We start from the raw sequence: 27,465 nt of genomic DNA on the forward strand, positions 1-27,465 counted from the left end.
ATTCATTTCAGCGCAGAAAGGACTGATTAGCTGGATCAGGTGAACTCTAAAATGGGCCTGGAACTGCCGTTTCTGGTCCTAAGAGTCATCCCCTACTTGAGCCATCTGCATGCAAGAAGAAGAATAAATACTTAATAAATGTTGATGAGAGAACTCGGAAAATCTCTGTGCTCACTGCACTTTTTTCTTCAAAGAATACTGAATACATTTATAAAAGTACATACTCAGGCCCCCCCTGGTGGTCAGAGAACCCTAAGCAACTGCTTTTACCTTAAATCGTAGCACAGAAGGTGAGGTTTGTCAGTGGAGATAAAACAGTTGAGTGAAAGAGGAATCCAAAGCCTCTCTCTCTCAGCCACACCTGCACAGGCAACGCCCTCCACAGTGGAAGACTGAAACTGCACAGCCATAAACAATGTGGCTCCAGTTCCGTTTAGACAGTGAATACCCAGCCATGTCGAACTCCACTGATGCCAAGCTGAGGAATTATCATTCTTACAGCAGCCCAGTGACTGCTCCAGTGCAAGACCTGCCTCTAAACTGAATCTTGTTCATTATGTGGTCTACAGTTACATTATTTGTGCTTTACAGGGTAGAGTAATCATAAAGTCTGTCTATTACATATACAGAGAGAGAGGAAGGAGTGAGGAATACGAGCCTCATTCCCAATGAATGAATGTTGCTAAATTTAGGAGCAGAAGAAGGGTAAAAGGCAACAAAAGGAGCCAGGGAAATTCCTCCTAGGCCCTCCGGATCTCTCCAAGTGCCTGCTGCTCTACCTGATAGACCTGTACCAGTGTAACACACACTAACACATCAATACCATGTCAGTGTCACTTCCTGGCTGAGAATCGTCCCCCAGTCAAATAACAACTGGCCAGCGGTGGTGCCTGTCCATCAAAGGATGAGGTACAGAAATGAATTGTGCAACAACAGACAGATTACAGTCAGTAATCGTAACCTAAACGTGTGTAGTGTTTCAGTGTGTAGTGTGTATTTCAGGAGACTTGCTTCTAAAATGTTTCTCAAAGAAGTCTGCAGGGATGTTTTTCCACACCTCCAATATCTTTCCTATAGCTTTTAATAGTTTTTGAACTTTTGGAAGCATGGAAGCTGTTTTTTTCCACTGTTCCACCTTCCTTATGTAAGTGGATTATCTTATATCTAATCTCCTCAAAAATATCTCCTGAAGAATGAATAACTTACCATTTCTAATGGAACTTAACCAAATGAAGGGTGGTACATTACATAACCTGGGCTTTTTCCTTTTGTGCCTCCCAGTGAGTCTAAATGAGTAAAAGTACTTTTAGTCACATTGCGCACTACAATTGACCATGTGGCAAAAAAATGCACGATTTATTAAAAAATACTAATCCCACCTTCATTATAACTTCAAGGTTGGACTGCAGGCGCTCATATAATATACTTCATACATACCTTTTCCTCTATGTCTAAAAACATAATGTGTGATTGTGCTTTGTTTATGTCATAAACTTATCAACCTGTATTTTAATACATACGTTTTCACATCGTGTGTTTCTAAATACAAGATCCTGAGAGAATGTTCATCATTAACATTATAAACGTTTTGAGGTCAGGGGTTAATAACTGTGACCCCACACTGACTGAATGCTGTACTAAGTAAGCAGGAGAAGTGTACCGTCACTGCAAATAAATGTGCTGTATAGTAATTTAAGAAGCAATGCAGATTTAATGGCACATTAGGACACAGCTGAGCAGCAGGATAGAGTAGCCTAACTTCATACTCAAGCAAAGGTATTGTTGCTTTAGTGAACAAAATAATAAACAACTTTCTTTTGTCATTGTGTGTTATGGGTTTGTTATTATGAGTAACTTTATGTTTCAGTCTTATTTTTATTTTTAACTTTTACGTGTGTGAAATAATCAATAAAAAAAAATCCAAAAAACAAGCCTGAGTTGAAGCACTAAAGTACCAGGAAGAAAAAATAATGAAGTTTACTTTTTCACAGGCAGACGACTGACCACTAATTTATAGTTTTTTTTTTGCTAACGGTAGATAATACGTCACACAACAAGCACATTTTAAAGAAAGGATTTTTGCATGAAATGTCCCCATATGCAAAAGTTTGGGCACCACTAATAAAGTAGTGTGTTTATTTTCTAAGTGAAAATAAGTTACACATCCTCTACAGAGAACACACATTTTAATGCACCGTTTCTGTTTATTTGCTGAGTTTACCATATTACCATAAAGATTGCCAGAGAAATGCCATATTTAAGTATCTGTAGAGCAGGGGTGTCAAACTCATCCACTACATTAAAAATATTAAAAAATCTCAACAAATCCATGGCCCAGAGAACGCCAATGTTTTTATTTCATTTTTAATCAACATTTTGCTATAACCAGAACTGAATTCAAAATATACTAAAGTGTCAACAACAAACATAGGCACTTGTAGTAGACCTTGAAATATTACATGAATACTTGAAATATATTTTAAATTTTACATGTCCCCAGGAGCTCAGACTTTTAAACCTACCTATTTGATTGAACTAAATGCCTGACATCCTTTCTTTGCAGCAAGCTCATTAATTCTTGGACTCAATGTCTGAGCTGCTGATCTAACATTAAGTGCTTATGTTGGTTGAACCGCAGCTGAAACGCAGCAAGTTTGGTGATGTGATTGGTGTGGAATTGCACAGAATTGTGTAGAATAGAGGTGTAACCACTGTCTCATAGACTTTTGCAAAACATGCAGCATTAGAACTAATGACGTTCTAAGAAAGATGTTTGTAGCTATTATGCAAAAAGAAAGTTACCTGGCTAGGTGAATCCAGAATCTGACTGAACACACACACACACGTTTTCTAAGCCACTTCTCCTCCTGGGTCATGGGGGGTGCTGGAGCCTATCCCAGTGCTCATTGGGCGGAAGGCAGGAAACACCCTGGACAGGTCGCCAGTCCATCACAGATACACTCACACCTAGGGCCAATTTAGCCTGACTGCATGTCTTTGGACTGTGGGAGGAAACCTACACAGACACGGGGAGAACATGCAAACTCCACACAGAAAGAACCCTGGTCACCCGGCTGGAACACTTGCGCTACTTGCTGTGAGGCCACTGTGCCATCGTGCCGCCCTGATTGGGAACATTTATTGCAAAATCCCTTCTTTAAAATGTGCATATTTGTCATCTTTTCAAGGGCATTCAAAGTTTTGCGTATGTCTGTTACTAAATTCTTATCATGTTGTCTTTTTGCCATTCTGTGATACTGACTAACAATGTTTCAGTTTTATTTTCATCTTTTTGATGCATTAAATTTCATGTGTTTGTCAGTATGCTGTCTCATTTGCATTTGTGCTGAGAGTAGTCTGTGTCACATTGTTATGCATGAGCCTGCATACAGGATTAGTGTTCTAGCAGGACTCTTATTAGAGGGGCCACAAACAATCTAATGACAACTTTGAAGTAGCTGCAGGCCTTTACGTCAAAGAATTGCCAATTTGTGCACGGAACAAGAATATCGCTTGCTCTGTGCGAGTCTGGGCTGGGCAAGAAGAAAGCCACTATGAGAACAGGCTAAGCCCAGGCTAATTTACATTATGCAAAACACCATGAGCTAGAGAAAGATTCTGTCATCTAATGAAACTAAAATAGAGCATTCTGGCATCAATGCTAAGTGTATTGACAAACTGAAAGGCCCTCGGGTAAAGCATGCTGGAAACACATTTTATTGTTCATTTTGTGTTTTTAGAATAAAGTGAATATTCCAATGTGCTGTGTATGACTGCAGGAAAAATATTGCATAATTAAGTGTATGGAGTTTACAGATCAGCCAACAGAGGGCAGCATGACATCACAGACAGGGCCTGACTGCTTCATGCAGAGTGAACTTCACTGTATCCTTCATGAAAATGAGGACAAACTGCAGTCAGTTTGTGTCCTAGAAAGACCTCTGAGAGAGAGCTGGCTCAGACAGTGTAACACCTGGGTAACACTACAACACCTGGGGCACTGAATGTCCTCAGTTTATTTGCCTATTTTTATAGGAAACGCTGTGTTTGATAACACAATAATTGCAAAATAATGTTAATGTTCTGTAAAGCTTACAGCCTAATCTGCAGCAGCTTTTCCTCTTGTGTTGATGAAAGATGCTGCTCCAAAGTGAAAGACCTAAAATGACTTCAAAGCTGCTAATTTCAACAGTGGTGCCAGAAAAGTCATTTTATTTCCACATTTTTATCATTTTTCTCACACGTTAACAATCATAGACTTTATGGAGAGAAAAGCCTGGAAGATGTGTTTCTGAATGTACTGAAATCTATTTCAATAACTGGTCTTTTTATGTTTAATGCTGCCTAACAAGTTAACAAGCCTATACATTAAAAAGGAAAGAAAATCCTAAAAAATAATCAGTTCAGTGAGACTTGTTTCAGTAACAGTGCCTTCACATCAAGGAAAAGGCAGTCAGGTAGACTAATGGCTGACACTGCAGAAGAAACCTCAAAAGTTCTGCTGTTCTACAGGAGAGGTGTAAAAATGAATGCAGCTGGCTTGTTCTTTCATACAGACTTAACAAAAAGGGTCAAAAGGGGTTATTTTGAATGATGCCATAGAAGAACCACTTTTGGTTCTTATTAGTGGATGGTTCTTTAAAGAACCTTTTAAAATTGTTCTATATAGAACCAAAAAAGGTTCTTTGACTTGTTCTAGTGGAACCCTTTTTTAGTGCTATATAGAAACACATTTAAAGGGGTTCTTTAAAGCTAGAGAAAGATATTTCACAGCCCATAAGAGCACAATCGGTATCATGAATAAAACCAAGGAGCCTATAAAACTGGGCTTTTATCATTGACATGATCATTGAGAAGAACTATCTGACCAAGCAAGGAAGCATTTATGCATTCAAATGGTTCTTTGAGTGCTAATGGTTCTATATAGAACCATTGCCTTTACAAAAGAACCTTCAAAGAACAAATTTCCCTGAAAATTAAGAGGCCATAGACGAACCACTTTTGGCTCTCTAAAGAACCTCTCAGTGGATATTTCATAAGATAGGACATTTTCAGGGAACCAATGAGATGTGTGAAGAAGCTTTCTTAAGTTTAAAGAACCTCTACATAATGTAGAATTTCTTTAAAGTTACTAAAGGTTCTTCACAGTCACTGACATGGTTCTTTAGAGAACTGACAGTGGCTTTTCAATGGCATCACTCAAAGAAGTCTTTGTGGAACCTTGTTTCCCTTTTTATATTTCCACTGCCTTTCCTAAAGAAACATTGAAGAGGCTCCTTTTAAGGGTGTATATTTGTTAAATAAGATGTATAAGTGTGAAGAAATGTTTTAAGTTGATATCCAAATAATGTAAAGGTTTTATTTCCTACATGTTCTTCCCTTTTATATTTTCCTTGAGGTCCACTAATAATACTAATACTAAAAACAGTCCTAATTCAGTTTTACATGACCACTTTCCAATCTCCTGTGTGCCTCATTTAGAAGAAACACTCCTTAGAACTTCAGTGTGAGTGGGCGGGGCTAAGCTGCTATAGGCTAAACAGGCGGATATATACAAGTTGATTCTTGCAACATCAGAGAGACAATGAATTTAGAACAGCATGTTTCTGCAGCACAGTTTCCATATGTGGACTCGGTAGTGAATGGTACGTTTTTTTAAACTTTACCAATGTTTATGTATTACTTCAAACACTTTAATTTAAAAAAACAAGAAAAATTTGGTTTAGCATGATTTTTGTTCATAGAATGATGCATTTAGGCCAAGAATCGAGGGCTTATTTTTATGAGCGTACCAAATTTGAACCCTAAATGTTCCAGCACTCAGCCTGTAAGAGCACAATTGATATCATGAAAAAACACCAAGGAGCCAAAGGAGATCAGGAGTAGGAGGAGGAGGATGAGGAGGAGGAGGAAAATTCTGAGCCAATGTCCCACACATCAGTGCCCTTGTGGAGAAAATGGAGGACATAACTGGCCTCATTCAGTCTTGATTTCCATACCTGCTTCTTCACAGTCACTGTGGTGATTGATGACAAGGAGCGGACTTGATTAGCGAAAAAGGGGAGCAGCTGTAACAAAGTGGCCTCGGCTCTCCACGTGGACTCCTCTGTTTCTATTAACACATTCAATTTGAGAACACTAATGAAAATGCCATTGGTGGGGATGAAAGGTGCGATTAAGCAAAGACGCACCTCCTTCAGACTCACAATGGTGCTTGTTCATGAGGTGGATATTTATGCAGAGTGGTCCTCTCAAGCTTTTGAAGAGCTGAAAAGGGAGATATTTTTAAAAAAAGGCGTTTGGTGTTGCATAAAGGGAGACTGGGGATTTGGAGCTCTTGTGGCGAACCATTAAAGGGATAGTGGTGGAATATGAATGTGTTCTGTCTCTCTCTTTGTTTTTTTTTTACTCGTGCTAAGAAAAGAAGATCAAACCGACCATATGGTAGAGCAGTTAAAACAGTTTAGGACCTGCTGCACGGCTGAGCGATTAAACTAAATTACCACAAGCGCAAAAACAGTGCTCACAGAATAGGCCTTCCTGTTTCTTAAAAATGACACCACTGCGACAAAAATGGTAGTCAATGAAACATCACTGCCTGCTGAGCGCATGCGAACAATGGCACCTCATTGTGCAAAATGATCAGGTAGCGAGGGTATTGATATTTGCAGTGGGGTTTGTTTCAATGATTTTCTACAGCAATTCACAGGCCTAATGCAATATATCTAATGATTGAGAAGGACACCTTTTTATATACCAAGCTACTGTTTCCATTTTATGTCCTATACGATTTCAGCTTAATACAAAATACAAATAAATGAGGCAGACATAGATGACAGTGTCTATATGCATAAATAATGAGACAGGACACAAAGAAGTGTGTAATATTAGTATAATGTCATTTTCACACAAAGCCAGCATTTACTGAGGTGACTGAGGAAACAAGAGGAAAATATGCTGCGGTGTTCATACAGCACTGTGAAAAAGTCAGAGACCACCATTTACTGAATTCCCAGTCAAAACGGCTTTTAAATACAAGTCAGACCACGCCAGAGGCCCAGACTTCAACAGCACTGAATGTGCTTGAAATGACTTGGACGGTGAGAAACAGAAAATGCAACCAACTTCTAAGACTGAACTTTAGAGGTGTGGAAAAATATCCCTTTCTTTGAAACACTGAAATCAAGACTCCTGAAAAGAACGGAAGCTGTAATAAAGGTACAGGGTGGACACACTAAAATATTAAATATGTTTCGTGCTTTGTTTCCTCCTGACACTGAGAACTGAATCACTTGTAATTCATGGTCATTTTAACTGGAAATCACATAAATAAAGGCTCTCTGACTTTTGCATAGGACTGTACAGCTACAATCTGTTAACCCTAAGGAAGAGATGTTTGCCATTTCTATTGTAACCTCAATTACACTACATGTTCTGACTTCCAAAAATTAAAACATTGCTCATTCAAGGTGAAAATAGCTGCAACACATTTTTATCCACAACAGACTTAATGGAAAGGGAAAAAGGTTCTCTCCATTAGCTTGTGTCAACTGAGACACATGAAAAGCTAATTATTGCTATCTAAGCATCTATTTTTCTTTCCACAGGCAAATTAGACTTGTTCAAACCACAAAACAGAGAGCAAGAGGTGCATCTCTTCATTATGTGGGGCTTAAGAAAGTCTAACTGTTTATCCAGAAGAGCTGGTTTAGGATGATAACCCTAATACATTTATACACAGACTTATTCTGCTTCCTCTGTAGAGGATTCAAAAGCAGGTCAACATTATCTTGAAGCAGCTACTCGATATTAATGAGAAAACACTGCTGTTGATGAGGGAAGGCTTTGGCTAGTCCATTCCAGACCAATATTGTAACAGGACAACGCACTGCCCATTTATCATCTGTAGTACTATATAGGTTCATTAAAAATGAAGAAAAAAAGACTGACATTAGAAAGAAGGAAGACTTTGCAATACTTTGTGACAGCACTTCATAGACGGTTAACAATTTCTTTAGTATTTCTTAATCTGCACACTTCCCTTTGCCTGCACATGTCGGTTTTAGTTTAGAGTTAGGGTAAGTGCTAGACTTACACATCTTGGCAAGTGAAAAACATCTTATATTTACACAATATGTCTAAATAATCTCATTGTTAGATGGTTCGAAGAATGTTGTAAGATGACAACCTATTTTTGTATATGTTTACCTGTTTTAAGTCATTTAAGTAAAATTTCCTCACTGTATATGTTAATAGTATACTTTACTACAAAGTTATAAGTAAGTTCACAATTTGAGGTTTTACGTAAAGATTTTAAGTTTTCAGAAGAAAAATTTGTAGATTCGAAATATATTTGTTGATTTACTGAGGCGACTGGTTACCCAACTTTTTTTTTAAAAATGCTTGAAGGAAGTAAAATAAAAATTAGTGTAGAAAGATCATTTTACTGTCAGAACAAATATTTCTACCCCTAAAAAAAGTTTACAGGAAAGTAAAAAAACGTTCATAATTTAGAAGTCTATGTAAAAAGATTTTGGACCACACTGCAAAAATAGTATCTTGTCAAGTAAAATTATCTTAAATCTACTCAATATATCCAATATTTCTCCTGCTGAGATTGTTGTAGGTTTATTGTAAGACATTTATTTTATTAAGTAAAATTATCTCACTATATGGGCAGATAATTTCACTTGTTTTAAGAAATGTGCTTGAAAGAAAGTTATCTGCCAGTATAGTGAGACAATTTTACTTAATAAAATTACTTAAAACAAGCAAAAATGCTTGGAAATAAGTTTAATGATCTTATAAAGTGTACAACCATCTCAAAGTAAGAAATATTAGACATATAGAGTAGAATTAAGATCATTTCACTTGACAAGAGACTAATTTTGCAGTGCAATTCTGTTTGTCCAATAATTACAAAATTTTCACACAATGTAAAGAATATCTGGCATTTGTAAATTATGTAAAAAACACAGGTCGAATAATCTTATAATATTCATACAACAAAATATCATTTTCATAATGATGATGCGTGGTTCTGAGCATATCATGGGTATTGCCAGTATTTTCACAACACTTACTCACACAAGCTTCCAGTAGGTGTAGCTATCTTGGGTTTTGCACTATTGTCAGGAGATGGTGAGTTCAAATCCGGACAACGTCAGGAGTCCAAGAGAGCATAACTAGCCCTGCTTAATTCAAAGTTGTCATGTACAGTATCTGAAATGTTGAAAAACAAAACCAAAAAAACCAAAAAAAACAAAAAACAAACAAAAAATTGTACTCACAGGTTTTATTAGAATTTTTTTTAAATGTGGTGCTGCTTTTACTTGTGTGAAATACTGTGATACATATTGTGTATCATGAAAATCTTTTTTGTTATGTATTTATTATAAATACATTAGGATTGTATTTATTATTATATTTATTCTGATATTATATTCTGGCCAAATCACTCAGCCCTAATATATTGCGTGCATTTTAGATGCTTTCACTTGCCAGGATATCATGTTTGCAGCATAAACCTGGCCCTTAGCCGAACACTAACTTAAAATCGACAGAGGTTTCCCTGCATAATGAACAACTATCTAAAGGGTACAATCTAAATAAAGTGGAAGGCAATTATCACAGTGTATGTGGTCATTTAACATATGATTTTTCACACTTTTTTTCACACGTAGACTATCTGCACATTGAAAATCAGCTGGTGCTGCTACGACTCAACTCCCCGTACAACGTCTCCACATTTTAAAGCACACAGCACAAGTAGATTTAGTTACTGAGCTAATTAGTCAGTGGTTTTGAAAGGACTTGTTCAGTAGGCCTGATATCACACCTAACTCTTCAGCTTAGCTTCTGTCCCTAAGATACAATGATCATCTAAATCATCTCATCTTTCTCTAAATATGTGCTTTTGAAAAACCTTGCATGACGAGCTGAATTAACACAGTCAGCAAATAAATACAACAAACAAGATGTTACGTTTTCAAAAAAGTGCTTGTCTTTTACAGATTAAATAGCGCAGATTAAACGTATCTCACTTCTGGTAGATGGTCAATGTAACTACTTACAGCAAACATCAATAAACATTATATATCATGGTCATTAACAATATACCCCATGGTCAATTTGATAGCAGTATGTCACTATAATGACAATTTTTCCTTTGGGACAGTGGTGAAGAGCAATTTCAGTAGTTATAATAGAGTAATATATTCTACTCAGGCATGGTGGTTTTTATACACAGCTTTCGAAAAGCTTGGCAACCTAACCTTAGGTTAAAAGCAACTGTTGGATTCACTATAGCTAGTGTTAAAGTGTGAAAACCTAATAATCTATGCCCAAAATATGGATGTTATCCATTACATTAAACATGGCACACTAGAATGTGTGTCCACGTTTAAAATGACCCTGATAACATTTTGAAATCTTGAACAGCTCATCTGTGGGTAAAGGTGAAGAAACAGAGGGAGCGGGAGGAAGCGTCTGGCAGACAGGTCTTCGGCAGAGGCTAGTGGAGAGGCAGATGTGCGCTGAGTATCAATCTCTTGGTGAATCAATGATGGTGTTTCAGTAGCAGTAATCGATTTCCTCATTGGCCAGAACAACAGCTGTTCTGCAGGGAATGTAAACCTGAGAGAGGGAGAGGAAAACAAAGTAAGAGTCAGAGACCCACTTCTGAGAATAAAAACTACTCAGAGAGACAAAATGCTGCAGTTTGAAACATGTGTTCATTGACTAAAGATGAAGAGATTATGGGTCAAGAGGAAAAAACACTTCAGTTACAGCTGCAGCAGCGGTACAGCTGTGAGATTTGTTTTCATACAATATAAAACACAAGAGGATCATGTATAGATTGAGTCATCAGTTGATTACGTCCATCTACCTTGTATCAACACCTATTGACCATTTTATCAGAAACACAGAGGTGCACTTTGTAGGGTTACAATTACTGACTGCAGCCCATCTGTTGATGCACAATTTATCAGACCCTCTCTAACCCACCTATCATTAGAGAGGGACCACCACGGGCCGGTTATGATTTGGGTGGTGGATTACTCTCAGCACAGCAGTGACACTGACATAGAAGCAGTAGGTTGTGTCTGTTGAGCTATATGTGGATCAGACATTGCATACACTCAATGGCCAATTTATTAGAAACAGACAACTCGTGATTCCACTTTGTAAGGGTAGAGTCAGGCTGCATTTACACTGGTAGTCCAGTTTCCTTGAAAAAGAGTTACTTGAAAAAGTTACTTGTTACAACACCATTTCCAAAACGTTGGGGCACTCTGCAAATTGTAAATAAAAATACAATGCAATGATATGCAAATCATTTAAACCCTATATTTACTTGAAAATAGTATAAAGACAACATATCAAAGGTTGAAGCTGAGAAATTGTATCGTTTTTCTGAAAAATGTATGCCCATTTTGAATTTTATGCCAGCCACACATTTCAGAAAAATTGGGACAGGGGCAACAAAAGACTAGTAAAGATGTAGTAAAGATGTAGATGTGTAATGCTAAAAAAAGCTAGAAATACATAAAAACGCCTAGTGGAACATCTACAGTTCAAGAACAACATAAAATAGCAAAGAACTTGGAGATCCCATCATCTACAGTACATAGTATCATTAAAATATTCAGAGAATCCAGAGAAATTTCTGTATGCATAGGACAAGGTTGAAAACCAATTTTGTCTGACTGTGAACTTTAGGCCCTCAGATGGCACTGAAGAAACCATATAAAAATAGGATACAGAAACGCCACCACCTTCTCTGGGCCTGAGCTCATTTAAGATGGATCAAAATCAGAATCGAAATTTGAAATTGTTTTTGGAAAACAAGGATGCCGGCTGAAGAGGAACGGAACCATACGGCTTGTTATCAGCCCACAGTCAAAAAGCCAGCATCAGTGATGGTATGGGGGTGCATTAGTGCACATGGGATGGGTGACCTACACATGATATATACAGGTTTTGGAGCAACAAATGTCATCCAGACAACTTTTTTTTTCAGGAAGGACCTTACTTATTTCTGCAAGACACTGTCAAACCACATTCTGCGCGTATTACAGCATTTCTCCGTAGTAAAAAAGTCCAGGTGCCTGCAGTCCAGACCTGTCACCCATTGAAAACATTGGCCGCATTATGAAATGAAAACTGCACCAAGGGAGACCCTGAATGGTAAAACATTTCAAAAGCTTTCTTAACTTTTAATTCATGTTAACAAAATTAAATGTTGTTCCAAGTTTCAGAGCAGTGCTACTGATCCATTCATTACATTTTCACATGATGTAAAGGGCAGCTGTGCTGTTCAAAAGATGAAGAAAGGTAAAGCTTGACAGCTACAATATTTGACATTAAACCAAAGGATGTAAACAAAAGTCAAAAAAGTCAACTGATTGGACAGAATGTGACAATAACTGAGAACGTTCACTGATCTTTCTGAAACATGACATACTCTGGCTTAACTGAGCTCATTAATTCATGTATGTCTTGTTTCATCTCTGTTTTGTGATATTTTATCCATCCACATATTATAGTTCTATAACTTTTATAGGAAGTCGAATGCTTGGAACATTAATATTTCAAATAAATGATGTGGTGATATGCTTACCGCCTCTATAGTGTGTTTTACAATGGCATTAAATGTGCCTCAGCCTTGTTTTTAAAAACGTGACTATCCATTCAATAATTCAGAGCTCATTAGTAGAGTTTCAAAACCCAAGTGTCACAACAGTGTCAGAAATTCTTCTGTTGCTTGTGCCAAGGAGGGCACCAGACTACTTATTTGATATACACCAGAGCAGGAACGTGGGAAGGTGTTTTAAGTTACTGAAATTTTAAGCAGCATATAAGTGACTTGGTGATGTCATGCAAAATGACATTTTTCCAATTAATTTGTTATTATAATTTATATCAAACAAAACATGTCATAATGTGCCATTAAGTGGCAAAAAATGACAATACACCCACATGACAGACAAACATACTGATTTCTGTGTTCTTTCTCCTCCTGGCCAAACTTTATGCAAATACGTGCTGAGTGGTGTCCAATCAGACAGTTGATTTGTGGCGTGGTAATCGATTGTGTCACGCACACAGTCACATACTGAGATTTAAATGCATACTGAGTGAGAGATATAATGTTTGATAAAATAATGTATTCGACATGCAGAACACCATTACTCCTTCCTAAAAAACAATATTAGGCTAATCTGCAGATAAGAAATGGTCTCTTCACACTTTCCCTCTTTGAACTTCAACTTGCGTGTGTTTCAGTGACATGCCCACAAAGCGCCCAATAGTTGTTGAGGAAAGTGATTAGGTGCAGGCCTCTGGCCTACCATTAGCTACAAGAGGGTTTAAATGAAGTCTATGAAATACACGTTACATATAAGTTCTGCTTTTCTTTTACAATGTTACAGAAATTGATGGCAAACTGTACGTATCACAGACATGGCTTCATGTAATCCAGTCGGTAGCAAATAATAGTTACATTGCTGGGGAATACAGCTATTGTTAGCAGTGGCTTCTAGCTAGCATAGCTAGCTAAATATGAAAAAAAAAAACAGGAAATGAGGTTTGCCATTTAAACACACATTTAATTATTAATATTACTTTTTGGGTATACTAATTTAGTTTCATTTATTCTATGTATATAGAAAATGTTGTTTAAAGACCTGATGAATGAAGTGTGATATTGCTGAGGGCCCCCAAATGTTTAGAAGCCCTACTCCTGTTCTGCACTAGTGGTCGGTTTCTGATCATTTAGTAACAGATGCCTAAAACAGGCCTGTTATCCAGCAGCCCTGCTGTGCCTGACACACACACAGCAACACAATACACACTAAAATGCCACTAACCATGTCAGTATCACTGCTGTTCTGAGAGTGGCCCACCATTCAAATAATATCTGCTTAGCAGATCTATTTTATAGATAGATATATTTTATAGGTAGATATATTTTATAAACTGGCCAGTGAGAGGAGGTACAGGTAGACATACCTGATGAACAGGCAACACAGTGTACATGTAAGCAATAAAATATATAATGATACAACAGATAACAAAACTCAATTTTCAAGAGAATAAAGTTGCTTGCATGAATTATTAAAAGGGTTTTGGATCTGGTGGAGAAAACTGCCTGCTGCTGGTGAGTCTCACCACTTGACCCATTATCAATTTGGGGTTTGCTGCTATTGCATCAATATGGCTGCTCTCTCTCTCTCAGACACAGCATGAGGCAGAAGTGAGTGAAAACCCCTCACAGCTACTGTTAAGAGTTTAATATCAACCTGTCTTTCTCCTTCAGGTGACCTTGTACGCTATATTATGTTTTCTCAGGTCCCGTTCTATTTCCAGCTGTGCTACTGCAATGATCTGGACATGAGCGGTCAGACTTGTAAAACTGCTGTTCTCCTTGCAAGAGCTTTGCAATTTCACTTGTTCTGACAACCTGCAAACATGATCAATCATTTCCCACTGAATTTAACCAATTTCCAACCTACTTTAACAGAAGACAGTGACCATGCTATAGGCTTCTCCAAGACCTTCCTAGTGGAGTTACCTTCCAAAGGAAAATGGCAAAATCAAAGCAGCTTTTCTGCAAAGGAAAATGGCAAAATCAAAGCAGCTTTCTATTAAAGATATTGGGTTCCTGGAAACTGACACAGAAAACATGCTTGTTTAATGATAATTAGTTATACTGTGATAAAAAAAGTCAGGTCAAAAATCTCAACTTCTCAAATTCTGTTCTAAAAAAAAACAAAAAAAAACCCCCAAAAAAAACAAACATGTTTAGTACTGCGTCTCAGTTAGGTCAATAAAAAAAGTCCAACAGCTGAGCTTATTAAAAAAAAATACAGCAAATGTAGTGAAACTGCTTAAATTTTGGGTGAATTTTTGCTCAGTTCCTCCCTCCAGATGTTTAGATGTCACCATTCCCCATTAGCAGACTACCACCCTCCTAGCATGCAGAAGAGATCATGTATTGAATCCTGGCATCACCTCAGCTGTCAGGAGTCTAAAAGGAGTCTTCTTTTTGAGCAAGTTCAACTTAAACTGAATTTTGTTGAGCTATCTTAGATAAAGTACTGATAATGTAAGTTAGTTTATTATTTATTTGACTAAACTAAGTTGATAAATAAACAAATAAATAAAAGGCTGTGCAGACGTAAAACGTCTTACCGGCAGTGTACATTGCATACACTGAGGCCGAAAGGAATTGTGGGACTAGTCTCATCTAAGACGGTGTGAGCTGTCTCCAAACTCTGCATTGTTTATGACAACGCTGGAAGTTCAGTCCCCACAGCAGCACTGCAGAAGAAACGCCTCAGCTGCATGAGTCACTTGGGGACTGACAACCTGTAATTCTGCTTTAATGCTATTTCGAGAGAGCCTCGTGCAGCTCACTAAGCAGAACAGAATCAGTTAGCATGCTAAACAATGAAGCCGGTGGAGCAGAGTTAACCCCTGGAGTACAAGCCGCAGCATTGTGCATCAGCCCCACCCGGCTCCGCCCACCCATGAGCTTTCCCTCCTTTAGATTGTTCCTCTGACGCACGCCAGTTAACAGGGAGCAAACACCGCCAAACTGCAGAGTCGACTCCACAGGGGCGAGAGAGGCACATTTCAACAACTCTCTCTCTCAGCGAAAGTCTGAGAGTTTCCCCACGCTCCTCTGAGAGTGTTCAACACACACGGGACCCAACACGGCAGCGCCGCAACACCGACAACACACAGCAGAACAGCAGTGACTAATTAAAGCCATTCAGCAGAGAGTACAGAGAGAGAGAGAGAGAGAGAGAGAGAGAGAGAGAGAGAGAGAGAGAGCAGAGTGAGAGGTAGAGAGAGTAGAGAGAGTGTAGAGAGAGGGACAGAGAGAGGGAGAGAGAGGAGAGAACAGAAAGGCAGAGATTAGAGAGATGCAGAGAGAGAGAGAGAGAGAGAGGAGAGAGAGAGAAAGAACAGAACAGAGTAGAGAGAGTAGAGAGAGGGACAGAGAGAGGGAGAGAGAGAGGAAAGAACAGAAAAGCAGAGAGTAGTGAGATGCAGAGAGAGAGAGAGAAAGAACAGAGAGGGAGAGAGAACAGAGAGGAAGGAGAGAGTTCAGAGAGAGTAGAGAGAGAGAGAGTGCGCACAGAGAAAGCATAGAGAGAAAAGAGAGAAAAGAACAACAACAGAGAAAGAGAGAGAAAGAGACAGAGAGAGAGGGAGAGAGTGAAACTCATGGCTTACTGTGAGAGGGAGAGAGGTAAAGAATAAAGGAGAAGAGTGATTAAACGTGAGAGAGAGCAAGATATGGTGAGAGAGAAGACACATGGAGAAAGAGTGAAAAGAGAGAAAAAGAGAAATAGAGAGTCAAAGAGGGAAAGAGACTAAATAGGCAGAGACAGAGAGAGACACTAAAGGAGAGAGGACAAGAGAGAAAAAAGCAAAGAGAAAAAAGAAACGGAAGAGAGGTAAAGAGATAAAGAGAGAGAGAGTGAGTGAGTGAGTGAGTGAGTGAGTGAGTGAGTAAGTGTGTGGGAGAGCATGCAAAAGAGAGGGAGAAAGACAGATAGAGAATAGAAAGAGAGAGAGTAGAGTAGAGAGAGAGAAAAAAGAGAGACAGAGAAAGAAAGAAAGAAAAAGAAAGAGAAAAAAGAGAGAATAGAAAAAAAAACAAAGAAAGAAATAGAGAGAAAGAGAGAGAATAGAAAGAAAGAAAGAAAGAAAGAAAGAAAGAAAAAGAAAGAGTAGAGTAGAGGGAGAGAGAAAAAGAGAGACTAGAAAGACAGAAAGAAAAAGAAAGAGAAAAAGAGAGAATAGAAAGAAAAAAGAAGCAAAGAGAAAGAAAGAGAGAGAGAGAAAGAAAGAGAGAAAGAGAGAGAGACCGAGTGAGTGAGTGAGTAAGAGTGTGGGAGAGCATGCAAAAGAGAGGGAGAAGGACAGATAGAGAATAGAAAGAGAGAGAGTAGAGTAGAGAGAGAGGAAAAAAGAGAGACAGAGAATAGAAAGAAAGAATGAAAAAGAAAGAGAAAAGAGAAAAAAGAGACAGAATAGAAAGAAAAAAAACAAAGAAAAATAGAGAGAGAAAGAGAGAGAATAGAAAGAAAGAAAGAAAGAAAGAAAGAAAGAAAGAAAGAAAGAAAAAGAAAGAGTAGAGTAGAGGGAGAGAGAAAAAGAGAGACTAGAAAGAAAGAAAGAAAAAGAAAGAGAAAAAGAGAGAATAGAAAGAAAAAAGAAGCAAAGAGAAAGAAAGAGAGAGAGAGAGAGAGACAGAGAGAAAGAGAGAGAGACCGAGTGAGTGAGTGAGTAAGAGTGTGGGAGAGCATGCAAAAGAGAGGGAGAAGGACAGATAGAGAATAGAAAGAGAGAGAGCAGAGTAGAGAGAGAGAAAAAAGAGAGAGACGGAGAATAGAAAGAAAGAAAAAAGAGAGAAAAAAGAGACAGAATAGAAAGGAAAAAAACAAAGAAAAAGAAAAGAAAGAGAAAAAAAAGAACAGAATGAAAAAAAGAATCAAAGAGAAAGAAAGAAAGAAAGAAAGAAAGAGAAAGGGAGAGAGAAAGAGAGAGAGAGAGAGAGAGAGAGAGAGAGAGAGAGAGAGAGAGAGAGCGCGAGAATCACTGCACCTGGTGAGACAAAAGCGTCCACTGTGCAGAGCTGCAGTGTGTCAACAGCATTTATTTTCCAGGGTTGAACAAAACAATGGTGACAAATAGCAAATTAATCTGCAAACAAAAAACAACACGGATCCCTAATGTTATTACAGCAATGTGCTGTACACATGCTGATGAATGCATCAAACATCATGGAATATAAACTTCATCATCAGACAGGGGAGCTCTGGAAATGAGGCTTGACCATGGATGTGTTAGAGATTCAGAAACTGCGCGCCACAGCTGGGGCAGTGCTGTATCTACTACTCTGAAGAAAAGTGCTACTTAAGAAACCGTATAACAGCAACTGAACTAGTTCAAACTTTTCTGTGAACGATTTTACCTCATTTCACACACCTGCTTTGATGTAAAGCAGTTAAACAGATTGATACAGAACCTTGTGTTCTACCTATCACTTCTCATAGAGCACTGGGCAGTGAGTCGATAATCAGGTACCTACTGCAGTTACCTCTGCACTTTTTTATGCTACAGTACAACTTCCATACACATTTCATTGTTAAAAAAAATAAAAATCAGTGTTTGTGTGGTTTTCCTTCCATTTTTCAATCATTAAAATAGTTCATGTCACATGTCAAGATCTTAAAATTCGACTATTTTCAAGATGTAAAAAATAGAGAGTTGTTTACTCAGCAGGTCATGACAAGCACAAGGTCAAGTGTAAGACATATCAAGCCTGGTAGGAGCTTGTATGAAGAGGTGTGGATTGTGCATCAGATGCTTGAAGGCCTTGCTGGGCTTTGGGGTTTATTTTGCCGCGTAAATATTCAACACAAAACCCCCCAGCTGTGATGTGTACTGTGCCAAGGATAGTCGAGCATCAGAAAGCTTTTTCAGTGTCTCTTTCTCAGCACATTAGAGGGGTTTGAAAAGTCTCTGAATGCCACAGAACTAGCACCTCGATGCATAAACAAATTGAAAAAGAAGAAGGGAGGGAGAAAAACCCAGGGAGGAATTTCGGTTCACGTCTCATGGCATCTCTCTAACTTTTTGATTCCTCCCTCTGAATTTCTCTGACTCGAGGTTTGCGAGATGCAGATGCTTCTGGAGGAGAACCAGCAAAGCCTGTGGTGTGCAGGCAGATCTCAGAGAGATGAAGCACTGCGAAGACCCTCAACACTATCTGAGAAACAACAGACACAATATTGACAGAAACCGACACAAATGCTTACATTATTACTCAGTTCTCAACTCAACCCCTGACCATGCATCCATCTCTTCCTCTCCTCTTTCGTTTGCTCTGATGTGTTGAGCTACGACTACTTGACTTAGGCCTCATGGCCGTCTCTCTGGGTCTTTACAGCTTTACAGCTCACTCTCTTGCTCTCTCTCTGAAAGAAATGTCTGTCAAATTTGAAGCACATTAATGTAGCAAGATTTTATTTCAGCATATTTTTGGAGCATTTCTGTAGTTCCATTATTCATGAAATGCTTGGACAATGGACAGAGCAGCTGACGTTTTCGAATGGTATACAAAAACAAAAACAAATGGAGTTACGAGTCCCAAACATACTCAATGATGTTGAGGTCTGGACTCTTAGATGGTCAGTCCACTGTTCTGAGAACATCAACAGATTCTTTGTTCAATTTGCAAAGTTTTCTTCTTTACTGTCTATGTTCTCTTCTCAGTAAGTGCTTCTTGACAGCTACACTTCTTCTCAGACTCATAGTGTTGAATTGTCTTCAAAAAAGTGGAAGGATGAACAGAAACACCTGTGGGTTTTTTCAGATCTGAAGCAAGAGTGGAGCTGTTTTTTGGCTCCAGTTTTATCCTCTTATTTTCCTTTGACTTTACCTTTTCTTTTTTTGTTAATGAAAGTTTATTCATTTTTGATAACATGCAGACACATTTAGAATGTGACGTATGGAAACACACACAAATGGGGGGGGTGCGGTTGAGTTGCGATAGTATCCACATCATAATCATAGACCAGCAATCAAAGCAAAGAAATTTAAGAGAAAAATGTGGCCCTACAAGGCCTTGATTAAAGCAATAGCATTTGACCAGTTCTGAACTGTGGCAGGCTTGCTTCATGAAATGTAGCTGTGGTCCGCTCCAAAATGACTTTTTCAGATGCAAGTGGATTATAAATTATACCTCATCTCCTCAGAAATATCACCTGAAAGATTAATAATGTGTACTCAGTGACCACTTTGATAAATGCAGGGCGGTCTCTGACTTTTGCATAGTACTATACATACATATGTCACACTATATATTGTCACTGTTGGAACAAAATATTCAAAACATATCTTGTAATGTGTAACTTTTCAGGAGACGGAAAGAATCGCAGGGCAGACAGACAGACATACATTCACACTCACAATCACACACACAGTGGAAAGAATTTACAATACTGTATAATACAAAAAAAAAAAAGAACCAGAATTTTCAAGATTAATAATATCATCTAGGTGTAGCTCCAGCCATTGTGTGGTTTTGTTAAATTCCATTAGCAGCACACCAGATTAATTTAATGGAGGACTGCTTAGCTAAACTAGGTACTGGATGCTAACTGTAAATATCAGGCTTCCTCAAGGAGAGCTTTGGAAATGGTTAAGCTTACACACTCACATTCATCTAACTGTTTCAATGTATTGTTTATTTGCATTTAGAATTTCGAAATTCTGAAATTCATGTAAACTTTCAAAGATTCTACTTTTCACTCAGATTGTTATGCTGATATCATTTGTACTGTATATATATTTTTCAAGTGAAAATAATTTAAAAAATCCTCTACATTAAAGAAACTTGACATGACATTTTCTGTAAAATATGTGCAGAATTTCTACTTTTTGCAGAATTTAACATTGGAAAAAATAATACATATTAAATGTGCCAATTTCTGCACCTGCTGTATTATGTTTTATTTTTTTCCAGTATGTTAAATTCAGCACAGTAAGCATGCATTAAAATGTGCAGAACTGTGTTCTCTGTGAAGGATGTGCTAACGTTTTATTTAGAAAATCAACAAAACAAATATTACTTGTGTAAGTAAAGGTTTAAGTGAGATTAAAGACCTAGGTAGGATAGGTAGAATGCCATTAGTAAACTCGAGCTAGAAAGCACAAAAGACTCTCAAAACAAAACTTGGTTACCTTAAAAACTGTATATAATTAGGCAAAAAGTAGATTCATAAGCCTTTGAGTCATAACTAAGAAACAGGAACAAGAGTGCCTGCAAAACATTAAAGTGGTGAGAGAGAGAGAGAGAGAGAGAGAGAGAGAGAGAGAGAGAGAGAGAAATATCATGGTGATAGTGGAACATATACTTTTCCTGTGGGCCTTGCTGCTTCATTAAGCTAAGATTAAAGAGATAGCTTTGAGATGTTTATAGGTACAGACTGAAAGAGAGCGCAAGGCGTTATTTGCACGCGGGTTCAAAGCATACCAGATCACAGCTGTGAGTAAGGAGGTGCTTAATAATGTAATAAATATTGAAATATCTTACATACACATATGTAACCGGTAATTTTGCAAAAGCAATTTGCAACGGTACTGTTTGTAGTAAAAGGGGAACCGTGTGGTCTTTGTTACTTGATTCATTGTTGATGATTCATTTGCATCTTTTTAATTAACACTTCATCAATCCAACTGGCTTAGGCATTTCATTTTGCGTTTGGTACAATGCAGTAGATGCTCAGGCCTGATTGAAAAACAGAGAGTGCTAGTTTTCAAGGGCGTGAAGTGAAAGAGTTTTGCCTGTGTCTCCTGCCTCGCTCTGAATCCTTCATTCAGCTGGATTCCGTCAGTTTAAGCGTGCGATGCATCAGCCTGTGCAACGCCTACAGACAGTAAATGAGAGTTTATTGTCACTCACAGAGAAGAGGGTGGGGGAGCTGATGGACCCATTAAATGAGAAGAAAAAAAATAGGGAGCGGACAGAAAAAGACGACGCAGACTCGCGCCGACTTTGAAGCTGTGGCCCTTAAATAAATCATGGCGAAAAATTGCGTGGATATAAAAGAGACCCTTTTTTGGCAGTACCTGCCAAAAGACACTGTGATTAATTCCCATCATACTGAGGCATGCTAGCAACACGTTGAGGGGAGATGCTGTGTCTGTCTGACAGGAATCTGGAAGAGCCTCACTCTGAACCGCCTCTGTCCCGCTCTGGCTGCTGCCGGCCCCTCATGGGATTGATATTAGCCAGACTTGTTAAACTACACTTTGCATTTAGCTGAAAACGGGGCGGGAGCGAGATTGTGGTGTTTGAATTAATAAAAAGTTGGGAAGAAAGAAAAAAGAGAATGCATAATTCGGCGGGGGGTTAACTGATGAAAGCTGTCTTAATACAGTTGAGAATTGCAGCCGAGATAAAAGAAGACCTGCAGCCTGAGCAGACTGAGTCATGGCCTAATGCACCTCACGTGAGTGCAAGAACGCGGTCAAACATTTACTGAGCAGATTCTCGCCAAATAAGTTCAGCATTAGGAAACATCCAATTTTTCCTGTTTCAAATAATCTGACAATTAAAGCGCTTTAATCTTAGCAGGGTCATAAAAGCTGTGCTTTGAACATATCAGCATATTAAATTCCCAGTTAGGAAGTGCTGCAGCTACAACTTCTAACTGCAAGACCACACCACTGAAAATGTTGCAACATATTATGCTCATCACGATCTCAGGAAGCTCTGAGCTAATTATGCCATTGTTTCGGGAACTCTGTTTTATTTTTTTTCCAGTGGAACTAAAATAAAGCGAGATTGTAAAATGCAATGGTACATTAGTGGCAAGGGCATCTGAAGATGTGCTATATCTAGCTTACACTGCAGATCAATAAGTATTGACCATTCCAGGCTTGGGTGACACTATCAGTTTCAAGTATAAACACTATGATTACTCTGAATATGAGTAGAGAGGTATTTTTGTACGATAACACAATAACACTGTTGACTTTCTAGCAAGTGATCACGAAAAATACACTATATGGTCAAAAGTATGTAGACACTCATTTTAATTATTAAGTTCAGGTGTTTCAGCCACACCTATTGCTAACAAGTGTATAAAATCAAGCATATAGCCATGCAATTTCAACAGACAAACACTGGCATTGTCTACTAACGATAAAGAGCTCAGAGACTTTAAACGTCACTTTTATAGGAAACTACCTTTCTGCCCTGCTAGATCTGCCCCAGTCAACTATAAGCGCTATTACTGTGAAATGGAAGCGCCTAGGAGCAACAACAGCTAAGCCACAAAGCAGAAGACCACGCAAATTCACAGTGAGGACGCCAAGTGTGAAAAAACCTCTGTTGCATCTTTCACTAGAGAGCTCCAAACGGTCTATGGAGGCAACACCATTTCATGGCGTCCTTTGCCGCCTTTGACGCCTAAGATCACTATGGGCACTGCCAAGCGTCAGCTGGAGTGGTGTGAAGCACACCTCCACTGGACTCTGAGGCAGTGGAAATGTGTTCTCTGGAGTGATTAATCATGCTTTACTATCTGGCAGTCTGATGGATGAATTTGGGTTTGGTTGAAGGCAGGAGAACACTACCTGTCAGAATACATAGTGCCAATAGTTGTGTTTGGTAGAGGACAGGTTTGGTTTGGGGCTGTTTTTCAAGGTTTGGTCTAGACCCCTTAGTTCCAGTAAAGAGTAATGTTAATTCTACAACATACAAAGACATTTCAGACAATTATATGCTTTCAACTTCGTGGCAACAGTTTGGGGAAGACTTTCTTGTTCCAGCATGATCGTGCCCCTGTGCACAAAGTGAGGTCCATAAAGGACACGGTTTGAAGAGGTTGGTGTGAAGGAACTCCAGTGGCCTACACAGAACCCTGACCTCAACTCTCAGCTTCATACTAATGCCCATGGTTTTAAAACAGGATGTTCAAAAAGCTCTAATAAGTGTGATGGTGAGGTGTCCACATGCTTTTGGAGATACAGTGCAGTGTTCTCCACCCTGGTAGTTAGTTGTCACATTAAGGACTTGCTTCCAGATCCTTTGTGATCATGATTATTCATTTTCACTGTTAATATCTTAGCAACTACCTGAGCATCGAATTTCAATACACAAATGTCCCTAACATACTATGCATATCAGAAACAAAAGACTTTGACATGTGACTTTGACATTGCTTATGAATATCGGCAATGATGCATATTTACAACCCCATTAAGCATTAATAAACACACTGAACGCAAGAATGAGGGCAAAAAGCATGAACTGAAACAGCTAGTTAGACCAATGATAACCAGAATCAAGCAGTCCTTAAAAACAAAAAGATCCCAGTACTAAAGAGAAAAGCTTTACTCAAGATGGTGTTCAATATGTTAAACTGTCCAGTTAGTTATGGACCCTTTGTCAGTAAACATTTAAATATATATATATATATAATATATATATATATATAAATATATATATATATATATATATAGTACTGTGCAAAAGTCAGAGACCAGACTTTATCCATTTAATTTCCAGTCAAAACAGCTACTGAGTACAAATGATCTATTTTTAGCATGAGAAAATTGCAGAAAATATATACTTACTGGAAAATTACACAGAAGCCTCAAGAACTATATAACAGCTAAACGTTTTCAGTGTTTAGTGTGTGAACGCTTTTCTTCCATTTGTCTATTTCTGTCTGTCAGTAACAGCTTCTTGACAGCTACACTTTCTTTTAGACCCTTAGTATTTCTCTTCTCACAGTGGAAGGATGGACAGAAACACCTGTGGATTTTCTCAGAACTGAAGCAGGAGTGGAGCTTAAAGAGAAGCTTTAGGTTCTGTTTATCTGATGGTCTACCAGCTCAAGGTTGTTAGGAGTCCCATTATCTCTGTATCTTTTAAGATTTTTTTTAAACTCCTGTTTTCGAAACTGCTGTGTTTTCACTTACTTTCCTTTAACTTTCTCCTACTTATGCAAATGGACTATCTTACATCAACACTAAAATAAATGAATGAATGATCCCTGACTTTCACACAGTGCTGTATTAAGGAACTTTACCCATTGTGGGTGGAAAAACTCTTCAATCAATGAAACTATTTCACAGTCGTAATCACTCTTTCGTTCCAAATTCAGTGTGCTGGAGTAGAGATTCCAAACAATAAAACTGTTGTCTAACTACTTATGAACTGAACTGTACATTAGCTTGGAGTTTGGCTTCTATTTTTCTCAAAGACTTTAAGCTCTCGTCTTGGTGGAGCCCCAGAGGTCTTCTTCACAGTCTGCTTTGTTCACTATAAAGTTTTAGAAGTTTAATAGCATGAAAATAACCCAGTTCATAAATAATGCAGGTTTGCAAGATGCCTGAGAGTAGCTCAAATATCAACTGTTACTACTACACAAATATCTGATAACAAACAATAAGAGTTCTGTTTTAGACATTTGAGCCTTGGACGTTCTGTTCATTGACTTACTGAATGTATAACCTACGTGGCGCCCAGGGCTTTTGTTTTTTGTTCCATGCTTTTAACCCTATTTATTGTCATATGCTCCGTTTTGAAAGTTGCTTGTTAAGAAAGATACACTCGATGAGACATCTCAAAATAATATCAAAAGTAAACTGTACATCGCCTTGGGATACTTCACACTGCAAGGCGACGGCAAAGACACACCAAAAGAAGTAAACTATGTTGATATCCTGTCAATCACAGCATCTGCACAACTAATGTTTCTCATTCAATATGTCAGCTCCCAGCATGCACCAGGAATTCCTCTGGCTAGCACATAACTAAATTCTAACAAACAAGCAAACGTCAATTATGCTTCTCTTCTCTCCTGCACAGCCACTTACTTGAGCCAGGCTCTCTAATGCTTACGCACAGAAAAAACACCATAAACGGCTTGGCCCTCTTAAAAGTCAGCAAAGTGGAATAGTTTGCACTTTTTTATAGCTCCATCTAAAGCTTTTGCAGGCCCCAAGGTTAAAAGAGGAGAAGAGAAGAGACGAGGAGAAAAAAAGGAAGAGGCCTTGCGAATGGGGAGAGACAGAGGGGCCGTGCGTCAAAAGCCACAGACTGGAAATGAGGGGTTTAAATTTCACGCTATGCACTTAATTTCAATCAGGCCCCTGGAAATAAAATACACAATGTAAAAAAGCTCCCAACCTAGGGATATATAGAGAGAGAGAATGAGAGAGTGAGATAGAGAGAGAGAGAGAGAGAGTGTGAGAGAGTGTGAGAGAGTGTGAGAGTGAGAGAGAGTGAGAGAGAGTGAGAGAGAGTGTGTCTCCTTTATGTGATAGAGGAATATGAATCAGATTAGCTGAGCTATGACTTTCTTCAGACAGTGTTAGACTTGATTCCCATATATTACTGTTGTGATAAGGGCTTTATTACAGACAAGGCCTTAAAATAAGATTCTTAAAAGGCTCGCTTTCGCATAAAATTTTATTTCCTGCCTTTATCACTGCCTTTTCAGTTGATGGTGGTGACTTGTGTGGATTTAGTGCATAATGTTGAGCCAATTTGCATATACAACAAGTTGGCAAACTGGATCAATGTCATGCACTAAAGCACACAACTCCATATTCATGTCACCTCAGAAGTCTATGTGTCCTCAAATAGGCATACAATTAATATAATTGCCTGGGTATGCCTGCTAAAAGAAAGAATGAATAATCTTAGGTTCATAACTCAGAAGACAAAGCTAGCATGCTAAACAGGTAGAGAGAAATTGGACAAAAAAATGCATTACAGTTCAATATTCTGAAGAAGCCATTGGAATACTCATTTGTAATCTGCACAGCCATGTGAGGGCAGCTGATGAAATGACATTAAGCACTTCCAACTATCTCAGTCCCCAAAGGCAAGCCAGTGTCTGATGTCCAGTGAGTTTTTCCAGTTTAGTCCCATATCCAGCGATTAGCTTCTTTTAAAGCATTAATCAACGAGTGGCATGGGCAGGTATTTGAGTCAGGGGCATAGGACCATGGGTAATGATGGATCTGACATGCCATGGCCCTTTCCGGACAGGGGGCCCTCCAAAAGTCTTGGAAATAAATTGATTTTGGTTTCTAATTTTGATACTATGTTGTTACAGAAATACACAACACACAAGTGCATCTTCCATGATAAGTTCTGCTTATCTACTGTTGTTTCCTTGACAAAGCAAAAATGGCTGATAAAGAGGCACAGGACTTGACTCAATGCAGCAAGTAAGCTTTTTTTAAACAGTCTTTCTGTGATCATATTCAAGCGAGGTTAGCCTCAGCCCAGCAGCACGGTGTTTGTTCCAGAGACAGTCACTGAGAGAGAGAAAGCAGCACCTCTTCCTTTTCTGATGCAGCTGAAGACATGAGACAAGGTGAGCTCACCAAAGTAGGTAGCTAATATGTGCCAACCAATAAACCATTTGTTAAGCAGTTTCAGTGACAATGACAGTAATTATATTTACATTTTTTCCTTTTGAATTTCCCTCTTATTACACTGATTGCCTTGAACAACCCTAACCCAAGTTTAAGTCTAATCCTTATTAAAGTACAGCAAGATTGATGATTCAAAGCATATTTTCCTTACTGTCAGCTGTTTAACTCTTAAATGCACAACAAACCAACCTCACAAAGAAATGCAACATAATAGATATATCACATTTTTTTCCTTTCCTTTATTTTCTTTGGAGAAGGGATGTGGGGGGCCTGAGCACATTACTATAACTGGAGCCCAAAGTTTGGTGCTACACCCCTGATTTGCGTATTTAGTTAACCATTTGAGGTGCCAGTATTTGAATACTCAAGTGTTCGTTACATTCCATCACAAGAAGACAGAGAAAATGTACAGGCTAATAATTCAGTGAAATGGCAATTTTACACTGTTTTGTTTAAACAAGGCAGTGAAAAGTGTTG

The 27,465-nt window shown here is 38.4% G+C and overlaps 1 protein-coding gene across 1 annotated transcript in view; it reads right to left on the reverse strand.

The window, feature by feature from the left end:
• Positions 1-6,875: 6,875 nt before the first annotated feature.
• gbe1b (glucan (1,4-alpha-), branching enzyme 1b) overlaps positions 6,876-27,465 on the reverse strand; it is a 136,433-nt gene continuing 115,843 nt past the window's right edge. The window contains exon 16 of the mRNA XM_036563470.1: positions 6,876-10,635. Within this exon, the coding sequence (XP_036419363.1) occupies positions 10,573-10,635 (63 nt within the window). The 3' untranslated portion in view covers positions 6,876-10,572. The remainder of the gene's footprint in view (positions 10,636-27,465) is intronic.

The sequence above is a fragment of the Colossoma macropomum genome, unplaced genomic scaffold (assembly GCF_904425465.1).
Source record: "Colossoma macropomum unplaced genomic scaffold, Colossoma_macropomum, whole genome shotgun sequence".
NCBI lineage: Eukaryota > Metazoa > Chordata > Actinopteri > Characiformes > Serrasalmidae > Colossoma > Colossoma macropomum.